We start from the raw sequence: 22,078 nt of genomic DNA on the forward strand, positions 1-22,078 counted from the left end.
TCTCTCCCTCTCATGCACAGGAGGGATTTTCATTTTCGGGCTCTCTCTCTCTCTCTCCCTCTCTCACCCTCGTTTTCTCTCATCAAAGGCTGACAGCTGACTCCTGCCCTCGCACATCAGAGGCCGCGGTCGGGGCAGCGCGAGAGCGGCTGAAGCCCCGGCTAGAACAGCTCTTCCTTTCATTCCTCAGACTGAGCAGTGTCCTCCAGAGCTCCCCTACCTCCACCACTTTCCCACACTGCCCCTAGAAAGCATCCAGCACACACACACACACACTCCCCAAATCCCTCAGCAGCCGCACCCAGCTTCAGGGCAAACCGATGTCCTGCCAGCAGCTCCACCAAACCCGAGAACTGTGAGGAAAAGCCTAGTTCAAAAACATTCAACTCCGTAGGACTGCAACTAATAAGAGCTTCTATATTTGATGTTTTCAAAACGAATATTCAGCATTATACCACAGTTAGTTCCGACCCTGCAATGTGATTGGCTGAGAGGCGTTATATGAGTGACATTATCAGCTGGTTATGCACTGTAACCGAAGCTCTCCATGTATTACTTACTCCGCCACATACAGGTAACCTAGCAACTTGCAGTGCTTACAAACCAAATACAAACCAAATGCAAGGTTATTAGACATCACTGGGAGCTGCTGGCATAGAGGCACAGTGCAGAAATGCCATGTCTCCAATAGGCGGCACAGGCAAAGACGTGGTCCACACAAATAAATAAGTCAAGCGATTATTACACACATTATCAGCTACTAATATGAGGTTAAGGGTTGTCATTACTAAAATAAAACACCTTATTGTCCATAAAATATGGTACACAAGTGATGCACAGACACAGACAAATGCACCATTGTTTTACAGCTATACTAAGCCTGAAACAAACACAGAGCAGCCAAAGGGTAGGAGCCTGGAGATTGTATGTGTCCCCATACTAATGACCTCTGGTCTCAAAGCCTGCAAAATCAGAGGCCTTATAGCTACACAAGCCTTACAGAAGTCCGAACAAATGGTGCAATATATACAGGGTAAGATAAATGTAAAGATAAATCCACGGCCATGTGTTAAACATACAGTATATAGAGCAAGGGAGGAAACGAGTCTCAGGTTGTCATTTCCGGGTAAGGGTGCCAGATTCTGAAGGCAAAAATGGCAAAAAGAAAAGGGGGGAAGGTCTCTATTCAACTTCAAAGGCTCATTTAAAAACATTTAATATGGAATACCTTCAACTTCAGCTCCAAAAACAATAAGGGCAGTGTTTCTTTAATAACGAGAGCCATGAATGTGCTCTCTGTGTAAAAACAAAACTCCGGCGCAGAAAAAATAGGGAAGTTTACATTAAATGTAAATGGATGCACGCTATAATAAACAGCCGTGCGCCGCGTTCATGGGAGAGCTGGAAGGCGGATAACAGAAATAGACAAATAAGTTCATTTAAAAGATGTTTTCTGGAGTCAACGCTAAGCTAACCTCAATCCAGCTCTTGGGATCTGCATAAATTGAGGGCTTTCAGGGTAGCAGCAGTATTCTCGGTATTATGCATATTAGTTTAAGGCTGTCACAATGAATCAGCAAGGGTGTCCATCCCCCGTCTGCTCCGCACTGCTAATTATTGGATCAGAGATAGACTGCTTTTCCTCGCCAGCGGCCCCCGAGCCCGCGGAGGAAGAAAAGACGGAGAGAAAAGCGCTCCAATTTGGGTTCAGAGAGAGCCACGGGGTCGCGAATCGATCGACCATAAAACCTTTGTCTGCTCGCTTTCGTCTCGTCCGCCGAGCAGATTTGTCACATCTGCGTGGCTTTTCGCCACAGAAAGAGGAAGCGGAATAACAGGATGCAGTGACTCTTTAAAAAGGGGAAAAAAGGAAGGAGGAGGAAATTAGGAAGACACAGGCCCTCTCGCTTCACCCTGGCAGCTGCTGCCTTCGTTTCTACGGACTATTACTTAATGAAGAGGCTCTCCTCCTTGTTTATAGCTCTCTCTCTCTTTTCTCTTAAAGCCTCACGGTGGCCAGTCTCTCGGCTACGGTGCGAAAACGAAAAAAAGCCAAGCGCCAGCAGAAACTGCTGGCAAGGCCGGCGTTCATTCATGGTGTCGGTCCGATTACACATGGGGGCCATATGGGTGAATGGTAGGAGAGGGCTTACATCTGGCCTCGCTCTTTTAAAAGCAGCCCAATCACAACACACGCTCTTAACACGGCTCGGCTGTGTGGCCGAGACCCAACGGAGTGTATGTGTGTGTGTGTGTGTGCTCTAGATTCATGCAGCAGATTAAAAAAAGATAAAATGAAACATGGGGGAGGATTCTAGGATGCAGTGGAGAGGAAGCTGAAAAGATGCTACAAATTGTTCTTTGAGTGATGCTACAGAAGAACCATATACTTGTTTGTACCAGAGATCTATCAACTTACAGGACTTTAATACTCATTTCTACTGCAAACATGGTTCTTCAAGAGCATCCCTCAAACAACCATTGGGACTCATTTATTAAGCATCTCAGAGCCAATGTAGTGATCTAAGGTAACCCATCATCAGCTTTCTAATAAAATTCAGCAAGCTTTAACTGATCCTGGATCAGCATTAATACCACGAGAGTTTGATAAATATTGGCCATTGATGGTACTTTTATTTTTCTTTAAACATGTCTGAAAAACGTTCTTTAAACCTTAAAGTCTAATTAGCTTGACCTTTGATATAAACCACAAACTAATTAATAGACAAGGATTAAGCTTAGTCTCAATCACATTTAAATAAAAAAATGGTGTAGGACTAGACTAATCCCTGTCTTGGGAAAATGCCCCCTAGTGTTTGCTGAAAACTGGACAAAAAAAGGTGCTCTAAGATGTGTTTGATAATATTTGACATATCTGACAAAAACAAGAAGGATAATATAATCATGATATACATATACGTCTGTTTAAGATGACTGACATTGTAGATATTTGAAATTTTAGTACCAATTGCTACTAAAATATTCATAACTCCTAAGATTGATCGAGAAACTATATTTATTTAGAGTAATTTATTATACATTTGTCATTTAACATTAAGAATACAGGCTTGTGTTATTGGGCCAACTCCTGCTGCGTGATTTAACAACTGTGGTATCAGTTGATCATAAGACATGCATGCAGTGTCACAGAGATGACGCACTGACCAAGGTGACCAATGGCTGAACAATTTATATATATATATATATATATATATATATATATATATATATATATATATATATATATATATATATATATATATATATAAAATAATAATAAAAAAAAAAGGTTTAGGGGTATCGAATCTCTCCACATTTGGCAAAAACATGTGCTTGCAATGTTTTTGTTCCATCCCAGCAAAAACTTGTAATCAGTTGTTTGAAGACTAACTGATCAACTGATAAAACAACTACAACTCTGGTTGTTTAGAATAAAAACCTGTAGCCACTCCAGCTCTTTGCAGAGAGGTTTGACACCCTTGACATAGATCAACATGAAAAAACAAAATTGACATATTTTGTACAGTATATTTTCAATTGAACATGAGCATCTAAACACAGTGTTCTGATGAGTTCAGACATGAACCTTTAGGATTAGTCTGTATTTTAATGTGATAGTGATACAGTTGAATAGACTGGAGAGGGATGGGGAGGGCCTTACCATTGCTCAGATGTACGCCGTTTTCATTCTCTGGGCTGTACCTGCAGAAAATGGCAGCTTTTAACAAATGGGGATGGGTGTCCTGATATAGTGCACTTTCAATCTGTGCTCTTACAGAAGATTAAACAATGATAATGTCTTTAGTGAATACAGATACACTCTTAAAAATCAAGATGCTCCAAAAGGTTCTGTGGGTGATGCTATACAAGAAGCACCTTTGGTTCATATAAGAAGCATGTTTGTAATAGAGATACACGCTTCTTTAAGTTACCAAAATGTGGAGAAAAATGCGAGAAAAAAAAATTGGTAAGTCATATAAGAAACTATTTTCCATAGAAGAATCCACATTTTTTTCTAGCAGTACAACAAATACATCTGCACTCCGGGATTCTATTATTACTTTACCGTACAACCTGTAATTTTGCACTCGTGGACACTACTGTCACTTTACTCTACATCCTGTACAGGTTTTTCAGTACAGTTATACCTGCTTTTCCCTTTTACCTTATTTATTTGGTATTACTGCACTACCTCCTATTTACAGGCAGGTTACCTTCATACTTTGTATAGATCATTTTGTATTTTTTGTATTATTATATCCTTATATATATATATATATATCTTATAATAGTTTTATATTTTTACTGCACCTTTACTTGCTTTTTTTGACTATACTGTATCACCCCTATTATTAGTGTTTGTGCTTCTGTTATATTCCATCCATCCATCCATATTCCATCCATCCATCCATATTCATTCCATTCATCCATATTCCATCCATCCATCCCTATTCCATCCATATTCCATCCATCCATCCAATCCATCCATCCATCCATATTCATTCCATTCATCCATATTCCATCCATCCATCCCCTCAGAACCTTTTTAAGTATCTTTATTTTTAAGAGTGTACACGTGTTCAACATACAACTCGTTTCTTCAATGCTACAAAACACATGGATAAATCCTGTCTGTACAGGCCTTTCTATAAGACAATATTGGTTCACACAAACATACAATACTGTAAACAGTTCAAATACATAATATTAAATGATAGAAGGCCAGTAGTTTTGCTTTGAAGAAGCCAAAGAGACAGAGCACAGAGAGAGAAATAGAGAGGAAAAAGCCTAAGGGAGCTGAGTTTTATCAGAAGAATGGACAGACTAATCCCAAAGACTGTGAAACATGTGAAGGAAATGATGGAGGCATGGGTGGATGAGCAGATGGATGGAGTGACAGCTGTGGAAATGTGTGTATGCATGCTGCAGTATTCATAACGCTACAGCTAGTGCAGGTTTTAGGATCCTATACTTTATGGAAGCAGTAATTGTCTGCATGTATAAGGAGGAGAGATAAAACTAAGCAGGCTAATTAAAATGCTGAGTGTCTGTAAAGTGGAGTGGTCCCTGAAAATCCACTCGAGCCGTAAAGGACTCGCATAACACCTGTTTACAGCACACGACTTGCAGCCAGAACCAGAATAAGATGCAAAGGAGGCTGTGCAGTACACCCAATAGAGAAGAAAAGAATAAAAAGCCAAATGCAAAGAGTGATAAAAGAAAAGAAAAAGAAAGACAGAAGGAAAAGAAAGAAAGGAAGGAAGGCGAAAGGGCGGCTCTTACCTGGGGCAGTCTCCTGGAGCTTCTCCCTCTTCCGCTTCTTCTTCTTTCCCTAGAAAATATCCGGGAGAACTTTTAAAGTGTGGCTCCAGCACTCACGGCCACTAGACCACTCTAAACCATCTGCCTTTTGCCTTATTCGCTCATCCCCTGCTGGACACCACCGGCCAAAGCCCTGCCAATCATGGTTTCGGCCAATCGCAGCACTGAGGGCACCCTTTACTCTTGTCTTGGGTGTGAAAGCGAATTGTCTCTATTTGACCCAATTTTACTATGAGAACCAGAGGCGCAAATGAAGTTACGCGTGTAAAACTGTGCAAGAGATTAAATTAGTGTCCTAATTGTCCTGGTGAACGTAATGAATTCAAGCTCCACCCACACATGCTCCTTTAAAACAACTGCTGCTCAGGTTGGCCTCTTTTTTATTTTTATTTTTTAAAGGGAACACCAACAAAAATCCCATTCAGTGCAATGAAGGACTGTGACATAGCCAAGCTTAAAAGTTATATATTAATTTTGAATAATTTTTTCAGCTGTTAGGATTGATCAGGCATGTTAGCATTAGCATGTTAGCTAGCATGATGAAAAGTTCTGCAACTACATTAACATAAAAGCGCCAAACCCAACTTTACCTTCCTTTTTAATTCCGTTTTAATCTTTAAGACTTAAACTTAAATTGTAGTCTAAGAAACCTGACCAACCCAAAAAGGTACAGCTGTATAATCTGAATTTCTCATTAAATGTTAAAAACTAAAGCTGAAAAAATAGTAGGCGGACTGTTTATTTGAAGGGTTCTTCAGTAAATGTGATGCTATTTTAAATAATCTTAAATAACGATATGAAAGCCTGATTTCTTGCTTTGTTAAATAGATCTATAACCAGTCACCTTGTAGGTCCACAAATGGTGCCACCATTGCTAAAAAAGTAAAAGAACCCCATTTACAAGCTCTTTTGAAAACAGGTGCCTGGGCCCCATGTTTTAAATGGGCTAGAAGTATCTTATCTTTGGTATAACATGGGTTTGATTGGTCCAGATTGGTAGTAATGAATTGTAAACTGGATACCCATTATATAGTGAACCTAAACTTTAGTCTAAACTCAACTAAACTTTGCCAGCATTCTAGAAAACCAGTCCAATCTGCCAACACTAACAACATAATGATGCACTAGTGAATAAAAGCACAGTTTGGTTGAGACAGTTGCCCTGACCTTTCTTTACTGACCTCAGTTCTACACATTATTAATCCTCCCACCAGTCATTGGGGTCTAATGATCAATCAAACACTATATTACAGATACAAGCTCAATATCTGGTCTGCTCTAATTTACATGAGCGCTGGCTCTTGAGCCAGAAGTGTGGATTGGTTGAGGATTTGTAGCTTACCCCTAAATCCCCTAGCAGGGTGACTATAGGTATAGATAGCTCTGTGCCGTCATTTTGCAGTCCAATATGAGGAGCGCTTTGGTTGCCTGCTGTAAAAGTCTGATAATCCACTTATTCAGCAGCTAATCTGTGTATTCTAGCCGCAGCTGACAGAGCCATGAAGCCCAGAGCAGGGAAGGGAGTGCGTATATGTGCGAGAGTGTGTGTCTGTGTGTGTGTGACAGAGCAGGGATGTGCTCACAGCGCTTAACACTGTTAAATACAGCTGTATGCCCACCGCTAATGGAACCAGCCGCGTGGAAAGTTCATCCTTCTTTGAAGTGTTTCTGAGCCCCTTTTGCCCCCGTCGGCTTCCCAGCCGGCGACCGGTTTCGACGCTCGCTTCCATCCCCGCGCTTCCCGGATCGTTACGTTACAGGAATAGAATCTCATATACTGAGTTTTTCCTGTTTAAGTAAAGGGTACGGCTTCTGCTCCGCTGCTCAGTTTAGCTTTCCGCACGTTTCAGAACTTTTGGCTTGTTTACGCTGTTCATATACAAGTCTCAAAAAGTGACGGGCACCAGTTGAAATGCAGCGAGAGTATCGCTTGGGTTTCTGTGGTCTGGCCTACGTGAGGCCCTCAGTGATGCGAGGGGGCCCCCAGTAAAAGAGAGCCGTGCCGGCCGTGTCCGAGGGGAGCCAGACAAACAGCGCAAAACGCCTCAGTGGTGGAGTGACTGTGAGTGCTGGAGCCACACTCTTGACACAGCCAGGCAGACTCGCATTCATATAGACACACATACACACATTCACACACATTTATACACATATATATATACACACACATACACACACACACACAGAGCTCATGAAGTGTTTGGGGACACCTAACTTCGCTTTTTAAAGTGTATTTTGGATCTCTACTATCTCTACTAACATGTACCAGATTCCAGATGTGGTTTCCAGTCATATGAATTGTATAACTCAAGTCAGAGTTATGCAAAATCCTGTAATATTACTCCACTGCCTCAGTCCACATGCTTCACATGCTTTCAGTAGCAGTCCTGAATGTCTCAGCTTGTCCAGAAATGCACGTGTAAAGCATGTCCAGATTTAAATGTTGGATACAACTGGCATAAAATGTGGGATATGAGCCAATTAACATGAAACATTTACTATTTTACTACACTTAATAACACTTAAGATATGTTTAGCTTCAATAGATTTACAAATCAAAGTGTTTTCCTTGGTAAAAATAGCAAGTTTTAAAATAGTCCAAAATAGTTTTGACAGCTTTGCACCATGGCGTTAAGATAACAGTCAGATACTCACATTTGATTGATTGTGTAATCAGAAAATAAATTATAACAATAGGCCAAGGTGTTTAAAATGTAAAGTAACTACCAACTATTGATTAAAAAAAAATGCAATTTGTGTTTTAAAAGGTTCAGAAAAGCCAGGCATCCCCAACTTAAAAAGGCACATATAGTCACGACTCCTGTACACACAGATACACACACTCACATACACACAGATACACACACACACTTCACCACACACAGTTAGACTAATGGTCTGTGAACAGACTACATCTACATCTGCTAGAGCACTGACAGAATGAAGACACGAGGTTAGAGTGTTGAGAAAACACACAGAGAAACAAACCCTCACACACCCACACACACACACACACACACCTCATCTGCCAGTGCGTCTGTAGAGATACTTACATAATTGTCTCTGGCAGACCAGCCTGGGTATAACTGCATGTGGAGCTGCCGTTCCTTGCGGGCTAATTCATAATACTTAGCTTGCTCTTCCCGAGATAAAGCATGCCACTGTGGAGCGCAAAGGGAGATTAGGAAGAAAAAAAAAAAAAAAAAACACAAAAAAAGAAAATGCAGTCAGTCAATTACTCTCCTGTACTTTCAAGTTCCCAGCAAAGAGACGCATGCTAGTGTTTTGCTACAAAACCCTTTTTAACTTCCAAATGATTGGTATTGGGGGAGAAAAAGAGGGGAAAGAGGGAAAGGAGGGGGGGAGAACACGATGAAGAGATTAACTTGCACATGAGGGTGGGAGAGGGGACTTTGATTTCATATCAAAACACTGGTTCCAATTTTGCGGCGCTTTACTTCAAACTATGTCAGCGGGCAATTACCCCACACAGCCGCAGAATGCTGCTTTGCTGTGGCTGGCTGCCTCAGACCGCGCAGGCTTTCGGTTAAGGCATTAAACATGCTCGGCGGTTTCTCTTTTTCCGAAAAGAGGAACACTTCTTGGCAAACGCCGCCACCGCCGAGCCTGCCTCCCCACCCCCAGAGGATCGAACTGCTCAGGAGCTAAGGTCCTGCGATAGCTGTGCACCCATGAAATCACCATTCTGAAGACTTAGGGTAGAGATATACTTGCTGTTAACTACGAGTTTGCGTACGAATGATTGCTGCCTCACGTTTCCTGTGTACATTTATTGTGGCCTTTTGTGTGCATCCATTAAAACAAACACAATGTGAAGTGCAGTGCACATACAAAGCCACTAGGGGCAGTGCAGGCTCTCAGCAGATTAAATTACTTAAATCTTAAAAAATCTAAAAAAAAAAATTGAAGAAAGGCTACACACATCTGTATGAGGTGGTTGTGCACGTGACCAAACAGCAAGTAGTCTCTCTAGCCTCATGCATTTAAGATCATTATACATTCTGTAAATACTACCAATTTACAACATCATATCATTCCTGCAACACAACAAATTAGCTTCGGCAAAATTTTTTACAGACATTTTACAGGAAAACCAAAAACATTTCTATGTTTTAATGGTAGACAATGTAAAGAGATTTTAATTAAAAAGTAATTTTGGAACATTTCTAAAGATCTGTTCATCATAACTTTTTGACGCAGTGTAAAAATTAACTATCAACTATCAACCATCACGTTTTATGAGTGCCATTATCAGCCGGTAATGCACTGTGTAACCAAAGCTCTCCATGTATTACTTACTCCACCACATACAGGTAACCTAGCAACGATGCAGCGCTTACAACTTAACTCTTAACTCACGGAGTGTTTACAAGCAAACAGATTGTATTTTCTCATTCTCTTTATCTCAACGTACCTACTGATCTACGGCACTCTTGCCTACGACCGCAGCACAGCAGTGCCAATATTACAAGTTATAGCACTCCCTCCCTTGTATTATTGCTTAAATGTAATAAGAGTCCAACACCTACCCTCCTGCCCAGGATCTGGTTGATGGCGGCGCTCTCCTTCAGCGTGCACTCGGCCACCACATTGGCTCTCATCTCTTTCATATAGAGCATGAAGGCGTTGAGTGGCTTCTTAATGTGGGGCCTCTTGGGCTCCTGCTCCTTTCTCTGCTCGTGCTGAGACTTCCTGTAGGCAGCAGATCAATCACAAAATACTAATTACTAACATTAACTCTTAAAGATCAGAGGAGCTTACTATAAATTATCCATAAATGTTTACCAAACCATAAAGTATAGACTAAACATTGTTCATTTTAAGGATTGACACAATGTAAAAAAATACTTTCACCAAGGCTGCGTTTTAATACAGGAGTTAATACATGATTCGATATGTTTTGATATTTGTATATATGTAATCAGGGCAATATATTGCAAGTTTTTCAATCAACTTTCAGGACACCGATCATTATATACAATATGAAATCTAAGTAAAAGAAAAGTTTCCTTTTTAACCAATGGGATAGAAAGTGCAAGCCAAAGACTAAACACTGCAATCCACACCAATATGCCAAATGTCATGGAACAGGAAATACTATTCCAAGTCCCATGATTTTGTCAATCATTACGACTCAATGTACTGTCCATTGTGAGTGGTAATGCCTTCTACACTGTAGTCTATACTGCACCTTCAACACTGTGGACACCTCACAACTTATTTACGACCAATTTACATTTTTCTACATAGTACTGCAACAGTGTTATATGTCCATATTTCCTTACACCCCTATAATCCAATCATTAATATCAATTACTCAATAATATGTTTAAGTAAGTACAATAAAGAGAATTGTAAATCAATCAATTGTTAAGTGTTTAGAGGGTTAAAAAGAAGAGAGAACGAAGCCTGTTTCGTGTGTGTGTGTTGTGGAGTGGAGGAGGAGAGGGAGTAGTCACTGGGGCTGACGCGACGGCGCCAAGTGCGAGAATGGCGTGCACCCGCTCTCCTCGTCCAATGGCACGGGCTGCACGACTCTCCTAAGGAACGCTTTTAATCACGTCCAGTTGGGTGCTTTCATGCAGAGAGAGAGATTACTTCATCAGTAATGGCAACCAAAGCCTCTCTCTTTCTCTCCCTCTCTCTCTTTCTCTCTCTCCATCTCCCCCACTTTCTCTCTCTCTCTCTCTCTCTCTCTCTCTCTCTCTTGCCCCTGAGCCAATGGCTTTTTAATGCAGAGGATAGAGCCTGAACAGTCTCTGTGGTCCAATCTGAGAGCAGGATCAGCTACCTGGGGCCAAATGGAGCAGATAGTGTTATCTGTTCACCGTGGCTTATCCAGGGGTCCACCTAGACTAATAGAGGCTGAAATTCTACAAATGTTCCGCTCGGCCCAGGTCATGCTCTGCTGCAGCCGACAGCAGTCTGAGGCCTCTCCAGGAGAGAGCAAACGAGGGCGGCAACGATTAATCGATTCAGATAAAAATTATGAATAAGTTTTATTAGGTATGAATTTGCATGAGGTTTCGCGAATTTAAACTGCTTCTATTGGTTTCTATTTCATACTTAGCCTCATCATAGATTACATTGTACTTTCAATTGAAAATTTCTATTCAAAATAGTGTAATCCAAGACTACGGGTCTTATTTAATTAATTTAGTTTAAAATGTGAAACTCATTATATAGATGTTTTACTCACAGAGTGATCTATTTTAAGCATTTATTTAATTTTATTGTTGATGATTATGGTTTATAGCCAAAGAAAATCTAAAAAAAAAAAAAAAATCAGTCTCTCACAAAATTTGAATATTATATAAGACCAATTTGGTACTTTTGGCAGTGTTGGCAGTGTGCCAAGTCCTGCTGGAAAATGAAATCCGCATCTCCATAAAAAAAAGTTGTGAGCAGAGGGATACTGCTGTAAGGAAGTGCTGTAAGATTTTGTGGGAAAACACTGCACTGACTTTGGACTTGATATAAACACAGTGGATCAACACCAGCAGATGACATGTCTCTCCAAAACAACACTGATCATCAGTAATTTTTTACGTATCATTTGTAAATCAAGGGAGCAGAGTCTGGAGGAAGAGTGGAGAGACACACAGTCCAAACTGCTTGAGGTCTAGTGTGAAGTTTCTACAATCAGTGATTGTAGTGGGGCATTTTCCCAAACTGCAAACCATTTGTTCAAATATTTATGGCCACTTCTTCTAATGAATACAATCAATCAAAGAGATGCTGGTGCTGCTGTTCTCCCACTGCACACGGTCACTCAGGTTTGTGGACGGTGGAGTGGGTGGATGCTGGTGTTTCAGGGAGCCTCCATGTCTATGTTACCTTCTGGCTCTCTGCCTTTAGTTAGGCTGTTTTATTCAGTTCTGCCGGAGTCATTTGCCACACTCTGATAATGTTTTATATTCTCTGTTTTACATAAATCCAGTCAAAACTAATTCCATCTCTCTGCTTTCCTCCGAGTTACTGACTGCCCACCTGTCTGACCCGATACCGATGTTGGACCCTCAGGCTCTCGCGTCTCCTGTCCGGCCAGACTGATGGAAGTTTCTGAAGTCAGCTCTTCTCCACCACCACCACAGATCAGCTGCTCATCGTCCATCTTATTCTCCACTACTGATTACATCCAAGCCTTTAGTGGCGCTATTACACTCCTGAATACATAAAACCTATATGGATGTATAAAAGACTTTTTAAATTTTAATTTAAAAGCCGTTTGTCCAGTGGTAGGATGGTCCCCCCTCAAATGTGAGTCTTGGTCCTCCCAAGGTTTCTTCCTCCTCCTGCAGCTCTGAGGGAGTTTTTCCTTGCCTCCGCGCTCACTGGGGGTTCTGTATTATGTATTTTCTATGTGTAATGTTTTGCCTGATTCTTTGTCCTGTAATCACGTTTCTGTAAAGCTGCTTTGTGACAACACCTGTTGTAAAAAGCGCTATACAAATAAATTTGATTTGATTTGATTTGAATCAGTTACTTCATGTTACACCATGCGTCTAATGCCAGGCTTGGGCTAGAGAGGTATAAAGCCCCCCATTATTAAGAGTTGATGATGGTGAGGCTGATGGTGCTCCATCCAATACTTTTAGATTGAGTTTAGGATGAACTGGGGAGATGATCATTCAATCAAGTGCCATGATATCCTCAGTGTGTAGACACAGTTACAGGATAAACTTTAGAGCCATATATTTAGTAAACATAAAAAATATATATTTAGCAGATGTCCTGAAACTTTTGTACATCATATGTTGTAATTTACACATTTCTATGCCCTCTAAAAAGGCTACTGGCAAAGATGACACTAAGTGCACTTCATCCTGAACCCTGTGTGCTTCAGGACTGAGGTACACCCACACACTGATACACACACACAGCTCCAAGCAAGAAAAGCATACGTATGTGTGTGTGTGAGTGTGTGTGTGTGTGTGTGTGATGAGTGGGAGTACTACAGTGATGGAACACCCCGGGTGCAGGACTGAACAACCTGCCCTGGACAGAAGAGTTCAAGCTTTAAATCTGATACTAAGCTGTCCAGAATCAGAGATCCGAGGAGAAGCAGCTGAATCGGAGCAGAGAAGAAGCAGAAGGAAGACTGTGACTACTTACATGTGCATCAGGTCAGTCTCGTGGGGAGGTTCATGCTTGACCTGCGGGTTGACGATGGCAGGATGGGGGATACCTGTGGCATGAGGTCCAGGAGGTCCTGGAACCATGTGATGAGAGAACCTGAAGAAAGAGAAGATACACAAGAGGAAGTGAATGAGAATTGGTAGATGTGTTTTTGATAAATGGTATTATAGGAGGCATAAATGAGGATTTATTAGGACATTACTTGTTATTTTTGTTTAAATGACAGCTGATACTGTAAACCAATAATGACATAAATATATATGTCAAAGGTCATTGGACAAAAATGTCAGCAATGTCCAATTGAAGCAAAAGAACACTGCACTGAGTTTCAGGACATGTGTAAAGGACCTTGTATATTGAAGGTGTATACAAGGACAATTCTGGCCAGACAACAGCACCAGTCACCCTTATTACCACTGACTGTGCTGTCCACTGTGGGTGGTAATGCATTCTATGATGTATTCCCAGTAAACATGCGATACACAAATGACCTTGTGGATCAAGGAATGTTTAACGCCCACACAGATACTAAGAATTTGATTGTCCCATTCATTTGTACCCACTGTTTAGCCTCCCTCTAAACTCTATATTAACAATAATTCCCATGACTCCCATGACTTTTGGCAAATCAGTGTATCATCATAGAAACAAATATCCCACACCAAACAAACATGTATTGGGTGATATTTTAGATTAATTTAGATTAATCGAAGCCAATATTTAAAGTACATCTTTGCAAACAAAACATCAAACAATGGCGCTGACTAAGATTCTAGTCAGAGGGTTTCTATTGTTATGTCATTCAACACAGGCACCTGTTGGCTGACGTATCGGAGTTGGGGCGAGTTGGGAAACACACTCCTTTCTGATACAGGGAGATGTAGATAAGGGAAAGGAGGTTCATATGAATGAGGATTGGGTTTAACTGGTCTTCCAAATTTAAAATTGAAATTGGAAGACTGAAAATAGGGTTAAAACAAATCTTCATTCTGATCATGTTCATGTTCTTGGTCAGCGCTCTGTAACCAATATGTCTTGGATCAGTTCTGTACTCAGTGACAGCTTGTTGGATATAATTGCAGAACATCAACCAAACTTTCAGCACAAATAAAACCCACTCGATGTTTTGTTGTCGCCTGTTTGGTTTCATCCACACACAAACATGAACACACACACACACACACACACTTCAGCTTCAGTTACGCTCTCATTTGATCTGTGCCAGGCACGGCTGGCCGAGGCTACGGCCTGCGGTCTGATCCTGTTTCAGTGTGTTTACACGCAGCGCTTTGGGCGCTTGCAGAGCCGGTTGGAGGGACCGGGCCCGGTTTTATATTTTTTCCTCTGTTTCTAGCGCTCACATGTGTCTCCACTCACAGAGCCGTCCAGCAGCCAGGGAGCGGCGTGGCCAGGAATGACTCAGGAGAATGCCTGACGTTCTCTAGTGCAGGAGCAGTACACACAAGCACACGCTCTAAAGCTCAGGGCCTGCGGCTCAGCCTGCCGTCTGCATGCTAGCGGGATGAGCTTGCTTTGTGTGCCGACTCAGAGGGAGAGAAAGAAAGACAGACATCTTGATACCATGTGATAAGTCTTTTTTTCCCCTTTTTGGGAATGTGTGTGAGTGCGTATGCATGTTTGTACACTTACCAGCCCAGTGGTGGAGTGATCTGTCCAACTCCTCCGGGAGAGAGAGAGTAGAAGTTTGGAATATCTGGACCAGAATGATGCCTAGGCATACCTACAGAGTGAGAGAGAACAGAAAAGAGAAAGAGAAAGGTTAGCCACTGCTGAAATATGCACAAAAACTTTAATCCAAAACTAAAATTATGTATATTGTGCTGGTTCATGTGGATTGTAGCTTTCTAAAATTGTCAGTGTCGCATCCATGTGCTCAACTGAAATGCCCCAACCCCACATGACTTCTCCTTCAACATTTAAATGATGGCATCTATTTCCTAGAATGAATACTTTTTGAAACACTTAAATGTTTTCACTGAATCCAGACTAAGAATATTTACCCCACAAACCCTCCAAACTTTGTATGTAACCCCACACTTCATTACAGTAAAAGTTTACATCAGTTTCGTAGGCCCTAAAATAGAACCCTGTGGCACTCCACTCTCCAAAATCTTGTAATCTACACAGCTATATATTATAGCTATCGATATTTTTTTTCTTATCAAAAATTAAAATCTGAATAATTAAAAAAGTTTAAGAGATTCATTGATTAGTTTGTGCTTCTTCTTTCATTTGGATTCTCTCAATAATATAAATTTTGTTAAGAAAATCAATCTATTTAATCTATATATTCTTTATAATCTAATTTCAGTCAAACAAACTGAGGGAACACCAGAAACATTGAAATTGAGAATTAAATCCCATCATATAATCTTTATAATCCAGGTCTTTCAAACTGTCTTTCAAGCCATTGTATAGAGGAACCAATTTCAGTTATAACAAAAAAACCATGCATCAACTTTTGCATCAAATGAAGGGTCTTCATACCTTCATACATATATATATATATATATGTACAGTTACAAATATCTAATACAAAACATTCCAGTCCAAAAAAATACTCAAATAACTGTTTGGAACACCTATACATTAGTATAGTGTGGATATTTGAAATATTTGTGCACTACATTACATTAAATACATCCCAATGTACATCATGTTAAATGAGTCTGATTACACAACAATAAAACCAAGTGATGCAAAGACAGTTCCCTCAAATGCTTCATCTGAAGTCTTGTATCCATCATACCAACACAGTATTCAGGTACATAACTGACCTGCAGACAGTGAGTGTGTGCAGCAGGCTGGTCTGCTCAGAGCAGAGTGATCAGTAAGCAGATGATGAGCTAATTAAGCGCTGCTCTAAAGCTCCCCACTGATACCATTCACACTGCCAATGACCGTCACTCTGCCGGCACTGCTAAGCTCCTCATTCACACTCACACATCAAGGTCAAGAGTGTGTGTTCAGCCCAAGGAGGAAAAGAGGAGAAAAACTCTATTTCTGCTGTGGGTGTGTGAGTGTATATAGAGTTTAAATAGGACGAAGAATTCTGTCTAAAGTTACATCTGACAGACAGAAAAGGGAAGAAAAAAGACAGATAGACCAAGGCAGTGAGACAGACCATACAGAAAGATTGATAGATAAAATAAGATATACAGAGAGATTAATAGATACAGAATGGATGGATACACTAAAATATACAGATAGAGACAGGCAGAATAACAGATACAGGCAGACTGTCAGATAGACAGACAGACAAAGAGAAAAATCTAGACAGAATAATAGATACAGGCATACAGATAGAGAGAGAAACACAGATAGACAGAACGATAAAATCTAACAGACAGACAGAAGAATAGGTTCTGACAGACAGGCAGTCGGACAGAGACTGAACGGTAGATTCTGTCAGACAGACAGACAGAAACAAAATCTAGACAAAATACCAGATACAGATATACAGATAGACAGAAAAAACACAGACAGACAGAACAATAAAATCTAACAGACAAAGAGAACAATGGGTTCCGACAGACAGACACAGAGACAGAAAGACAAAACCTAGACAAAATAATAGACATAAATATACAGACAGACAGATTGATAGATTCTGACAGACAGACAGAACGCTGGATTCTGACAGACAGACAGACAGAGGGAGAGAATTATAGATTCTGACAGACAGACAGACAGTAAGAGAATGATAGATTTTGACAGACAAAGACAGACCGAGAGAAAGATAGAGTCAGACAGACAGACAGACAGAGAGACAGAGAGAGACAGAAAGATAGAACTAAAGATTCTGACAGTTAGTCAGAGAGACAGACAGAATGATAGTTTCTGACAGACAGAAAGACAGACAGAGAGACAGACAAGAAAAATAATTGATTCTGACAGACAGACACAGGGAGAGAATGACAGTCACACAGACAGAAAGATAGAACGATAGATTTTGACAGTCAGTCAGAGAGACAGACAGAATGATAGACTCTGACAGACAGACAGGCAAAGAGACAGACAGTAAGAGAATGATAGATTCTCAAAGACAGACACAGACAGAGAGAACGATAGAGTCAGACAGAGAGACAGAATGATAGAACGATAGATTCTGACAGTCAGTCAGAGAGACAGACAAAATGATAGACTCTGACAGACAGACAGGCAGAAAGACAGACAGTAAGAGAATGATAGATTCTGAAAGACAGACAGACAGACAGAAAGAGAATGATAGATTCTCAAAGACAGACACAGACAGAGAGAACGATAGAGTCAGACTGACAGGCAAAAAGAGAAAAAAAATGATAGATCCAGAGAGACAGACAGGTAGAAAGATGAATAGTTTGAAGATATTTAAAAGCAAGAGAGCATATGTATATAAGTGAGAGTGTTCATAGGCTGGTGGTGTGTAATGCTGTGGAGGCTATTAATAGCTCAGCAGACCTGCACCGTATCACCACATCCTCCACTTCTCCTCTCTCTCAGTCTTTAAAGCAGATGCGGAGCGGAGCGTCAGCCGGAAGCAGCACATATGGAGTTGTGTTCATGCGTAGGACCCTCTGCCAAACTCACCCCCTCCACACACTCCACCCTTCAGCCCCTAAAACTACATCTGCCCCCCAACACCCCGCTGAGCTGGAGGAGAAAACAAAGCTGGGACTGTACACATCCCATTGCACCACGCTGTACTGGGATCAGCACTGAGCCCTGATACCCTAATTATAATCAAACCCAGTTTTAATTTAAATCAAATACAGCTGATGGGTGAGTGGACACACTCTTTATAGAATAAATAGACTACATTAAGTTGCACTAGTGCTGGGTGGTATACCGGTTCATTTGGTATACCGCAGGGTGAACGTGAACCGGTATGTGGTTCTCTCATACCGCCACACCACTAGAGGGCGCTGCAGAGAAATCAGAACAGCTCCTGCTGCTGTTTCTACTGTATGAGTGTTTTTATCCCAGTAAAATAGAGCACTAACTACAGCCCCTTTAAATATATTAATACTGTAGCTTGAAGGTTGATTTGAGTGTATTTTTTGACTGAAGAAAAAAGGGAATTGTGGCTGATTTTAATAGAGTAATGCCTCTAATGACTTCAGAAATAACATTTTATTAAATTAATATTAAACTTGTCTTTCTTGTGCAACAGAGCTTTTGAGAAATATCTATTTGAATACTTAAACATATGTTATGTCCACTTATAGTGTTTATGGATCAATTTAAAATATTTTTTATATTTTGTAAAAGAAGCTGTTTTAAATGTTTTGGCGTATCTGTTTTTAAGACCTGGTGTTATTGTTCTTCAGCTGTTTTTCTGCTAATGAAGATTTCTTTATATATTGTGTAATTTTGTGGGACAAAATAAACCCCATAGTAATAAATGCCTTCATTTTAAAACTTTGGTGTTTATATTATATATACTCCTAAAAGTACAGAAACTCACAAACCTATATTTAAGCCCAGTCATGCAAAAAAAAAACTCCAAAATACTCAAAAAAAAAAAATAAATAATGAAAAAGCAGGTGTTCCACCAATACATCTGTTCATATATCTGTGTATGCACCTGAACACCAATAGTGTTATAATCCCGTATTTAAAGTGTGTACCTTGTTTGGAGTTGAGGTCATGCGGGTGGTGTCCGGAGTGTGGGCCCGGGGCGAAGTGCTCATCACTGTAGGTGATCAGGGGTGTGAGGGGGTGAACTGCATGGGACGGCTGCACCACAGGAACTTTATTTGACTACAGGAGACAAACAGACAGACAGAGAAAGGGACACGTTATAATCCAGTACTCCATTACTATTTATTGTACAGAACACTAACTCCTTGTACAATACTGTTAAATATTTTCACTGTAAAATAGCTTGACTAAAATAGTGTGAGTGGAAAGAAAACCTTTATTTACAAAGATCACACTATTCTAGAAATGTTCTCCGTCTATTCAGACTGTTTTAGAATGTTATAGAATGTCCTCTACAAACGTAATATTTCCACTTACACCAATCTAGATCACCCTCCCATGATTCACTCTTGAATATTACATTTCCATTCACACTATTACAGAATAATACCCTTCCATTCACAAAATTATAGAATTTTTTTCAAACAATTCACAATATTCTAGAATGCTTTTTCCCCTAGAACAGTCTCCTAAAATTCACTCTTATAGAATATTATTTTTTTTACATGCACACTATTCTAGAATGTTCTCCTTCCATTGACACTTCTAGAACTGTCTTCAACTCGCACTGTTCTCAAATGTTCTCCTTCCATTTACACTACTCTAGAATGTCCTCCCTCCATTTAAACTATTCAACAAATGTAATCTTTTTATTTACACCAATCTAGAACATTCTCTCTTATAGAATATTACATTTTCATTCAAACTTCTCTAGAAAGCTGTCCTTCCATTTACACTTCTAGAATTGTCCTTCCGTTTCTAGAATGCTATTCACTATTCACACTATTCTAGAATGCTCTACACTATTCACACTATTCTAGAATGCTCTAAACCTTTCACAATTTTTTAGAAATCTCCCCATTTACACTATTCTTGAATTCTCTTCTTTCATTCACACTATTCTAGAATACTTTACTTCCCTCCACACCATTCTAGAATGCTATTTAGCATTCACACTATTCTAGAATGCTCTCATTCCATTCTCACTACTCTACAAAGGTCAGCACATTTTTATAGAATTCCTTTTCTGTTCACCACATTCTAGAATGTCCTCCCCTTTCACTCAATCCCAGAAAATCCTATTTTTATTTACACTTTCCTGGAATGTTCTTCTTTCATTCACATAATTCTGAAACATCCTCCTTCCATTCACACACCTCTAGAAATGTAACATTTCCTTTCACACTATTCTACAAATGTTCTTTGTAGTGTTCAAATTATTCTAGAATGCGTTCTGTTGTATTTACTCCTTTCTAGAACTGTTTAGAACAATCTCACTGTCAGTTACAGTTTATAGAATGTTATCTCCATTCACATCCCTTTAAGATGTTCTCCTGACCATTCACTTTGTTACGGAATGTTCTCTGTAGCTCTCTTTCTGAACACTGTTTAACAGCTTCCAGTGTCAGAACATTGTGTGTTTGTGGGGTCAGTGTGTTCTGGCCTTAAGAAGTAATTACCTCACATTCTGTACATCTGACATCCACCCACACACACAAACAGACAAACACACACACAAAGACCAAAGGTTGTTGCTCTACTGAAACCCTGTAAGTCAAGATTTTTGCACCACTGGAACACATCAACTGCCCTTTTCACTGTGTGAACATTTCATGATCAATAGCTCCACAAAAAAAAACCCAAAAGAACTGAAAATATATGGCAAAGGAAATATTATATGTTTTCCCAAGGTTTAAGATCAATTCTTGAGTTTCATTTAAGTGTTTTTTCTATATTCTATATTTTGTTTATTTCTTTTTAACCACTGTCCAATAAATGCTGCATAATTACAAAGTTATCTAGATGAAAACCAAGAAATCTGAAATATATTATAGCACTAAAAAAAATCATAATATTATATATGTATATTTGAGATGTTTCCACATGCACATACAGACCTCTTTTCAGCACATCTGTTTAGGAGACCTATAGCATGATAAGCTCAGTAGACACCAAACCCACCAAAATATTCCACTGCAGCAGTGCTGGGGCAGAGGGACTGAGGGAGGGAGTAAAAGAGGAGAAAAGGGGGTGATGGAGGGAGACGGGGAGGGAGGGAGCGCCACAGGGCAGAGGCAGAGCAGAGGTCTCGGGGCTGGAGATCAAAGGGAATCATTAGCCGGTGAATAAGGGAGTTCATTACAGAGTCCCGGCCGTCTGCGGTGGAACTAAGCAGGGTTAATCACGTCAGCAGCGGCCTCAACACAGCCCCAACACACACACATACACACACACACACAAGCAGCTTTGACACTAAACAGCACAAACACTCACACAACCACACAAACCCACAGCATCATTATAGCTGTGTGTGAGAGTACATATCACCATCATTTATTTACCAGTATCTCTCTCAACTACCGTAAAAAAAGGGTTTAATATAATTTACCTATAAAAAACATCCTAAGTTTCAGGTTAAAAGAACTTGGTTGGGTTCTTTTAAATATAAGATATAAAAAAACATGCGTGTTATAAATACATTACAATATAAGTATCATGAGAACAGATCTTGTAATACATGATCAGTTCCAATCACACTATTCTAGAATCACCCCTTTCCATTCACATTATTCTGTAACATCCTTTCATCTAATCACACCATTCTAAAAGGTCAACTTTCTATTCACACTAGAACGTTCTCTAGAACCATTCTGGGAGGTCCTACAATTTATACCATTCTAAAACATTCTCCTTCCATTCACACCATTCTAGAATGTTCTCCTTCCATTCACAAAATTCTAGAATGTTCACCTTTCATTTACACCATTCTCCCTTCATTCACAACATTCTTAAATGTTTCTTCTTGCACTATTACAGAATATCCTCCTTCCATTTACACCATTGTAGAATGTTCTCCTTTCATTGTAACATTCTAGAAATGTTCTCCTTTTAT

The 22,078-nt window shown here is 40.1% G+C and overlaps 1 protein-coding gene across 6 annotated transcripts in view; it reads right to left on the reverse strand.

Moving 5' to 3' along the window:
- Positions 1–22,078, reverse strand: part of lef1 (lymphoid enhancer-binding factor 1) — a 77,553-nt gene that overhangs the window by 14,534 nt on the left and 40,941 nt on the right. The window contains exons 4-10 of one of the 6 annotated variants that reach the window (XM_015604655.3): positions 19,113–19,245; positions 15,133–15,223; positions 13,459–13,578; positions 9,873–10,035; positions 8,376–8,483; positions 5,284–5,323; positions 3,662–3,702 (exon numbers count right to left, since the gene is read on the reverse strand). In XM_015604655.3, the coding sequence (XP_015460141.2) occupies positions 3,668–3,702; positions 5,284–5,323; positions 8,376–8,483; positions 9,873–10,035; positions 13,459–13,578; positions 15,133–15,223; positions 19,113–19,245 (690 nt within the window). In that variant the 3' untranslated portion in view covers positions 3,662–3,667. Of the gene's footprint in view, positions 1–3,661; positions 3,703–5,283; positions 5,333–8,375; positions 8,484–9,872; positions 10,036–13,458; positions 13,579–15,132; positions 15,224–19,112; positions 19,246–22,078 lie in introns of all 6 variants that reach the window. The other 5 variants (XM_007229474.4, XM_007229473.4, XM_022684508.2 and 2 more) reach the window with 5 other exon arrangements.

Source organism: Astyanax mexicanus, chromosome 7, assembly GCF_023375975.1.
Source record: "Astyanax mexicanus isolate ESR-SI-001 chromosome 7, AstMex3_surface, whole genome shotgun sequence".
NCBI classification, from domain to species: domain Eukaryota; kingdom Metazoa; phylum Chordata; class Actinopteri; order Characiformes; family Acestrorhamphidae; genus Astyanax; species Astyanax mexicanus.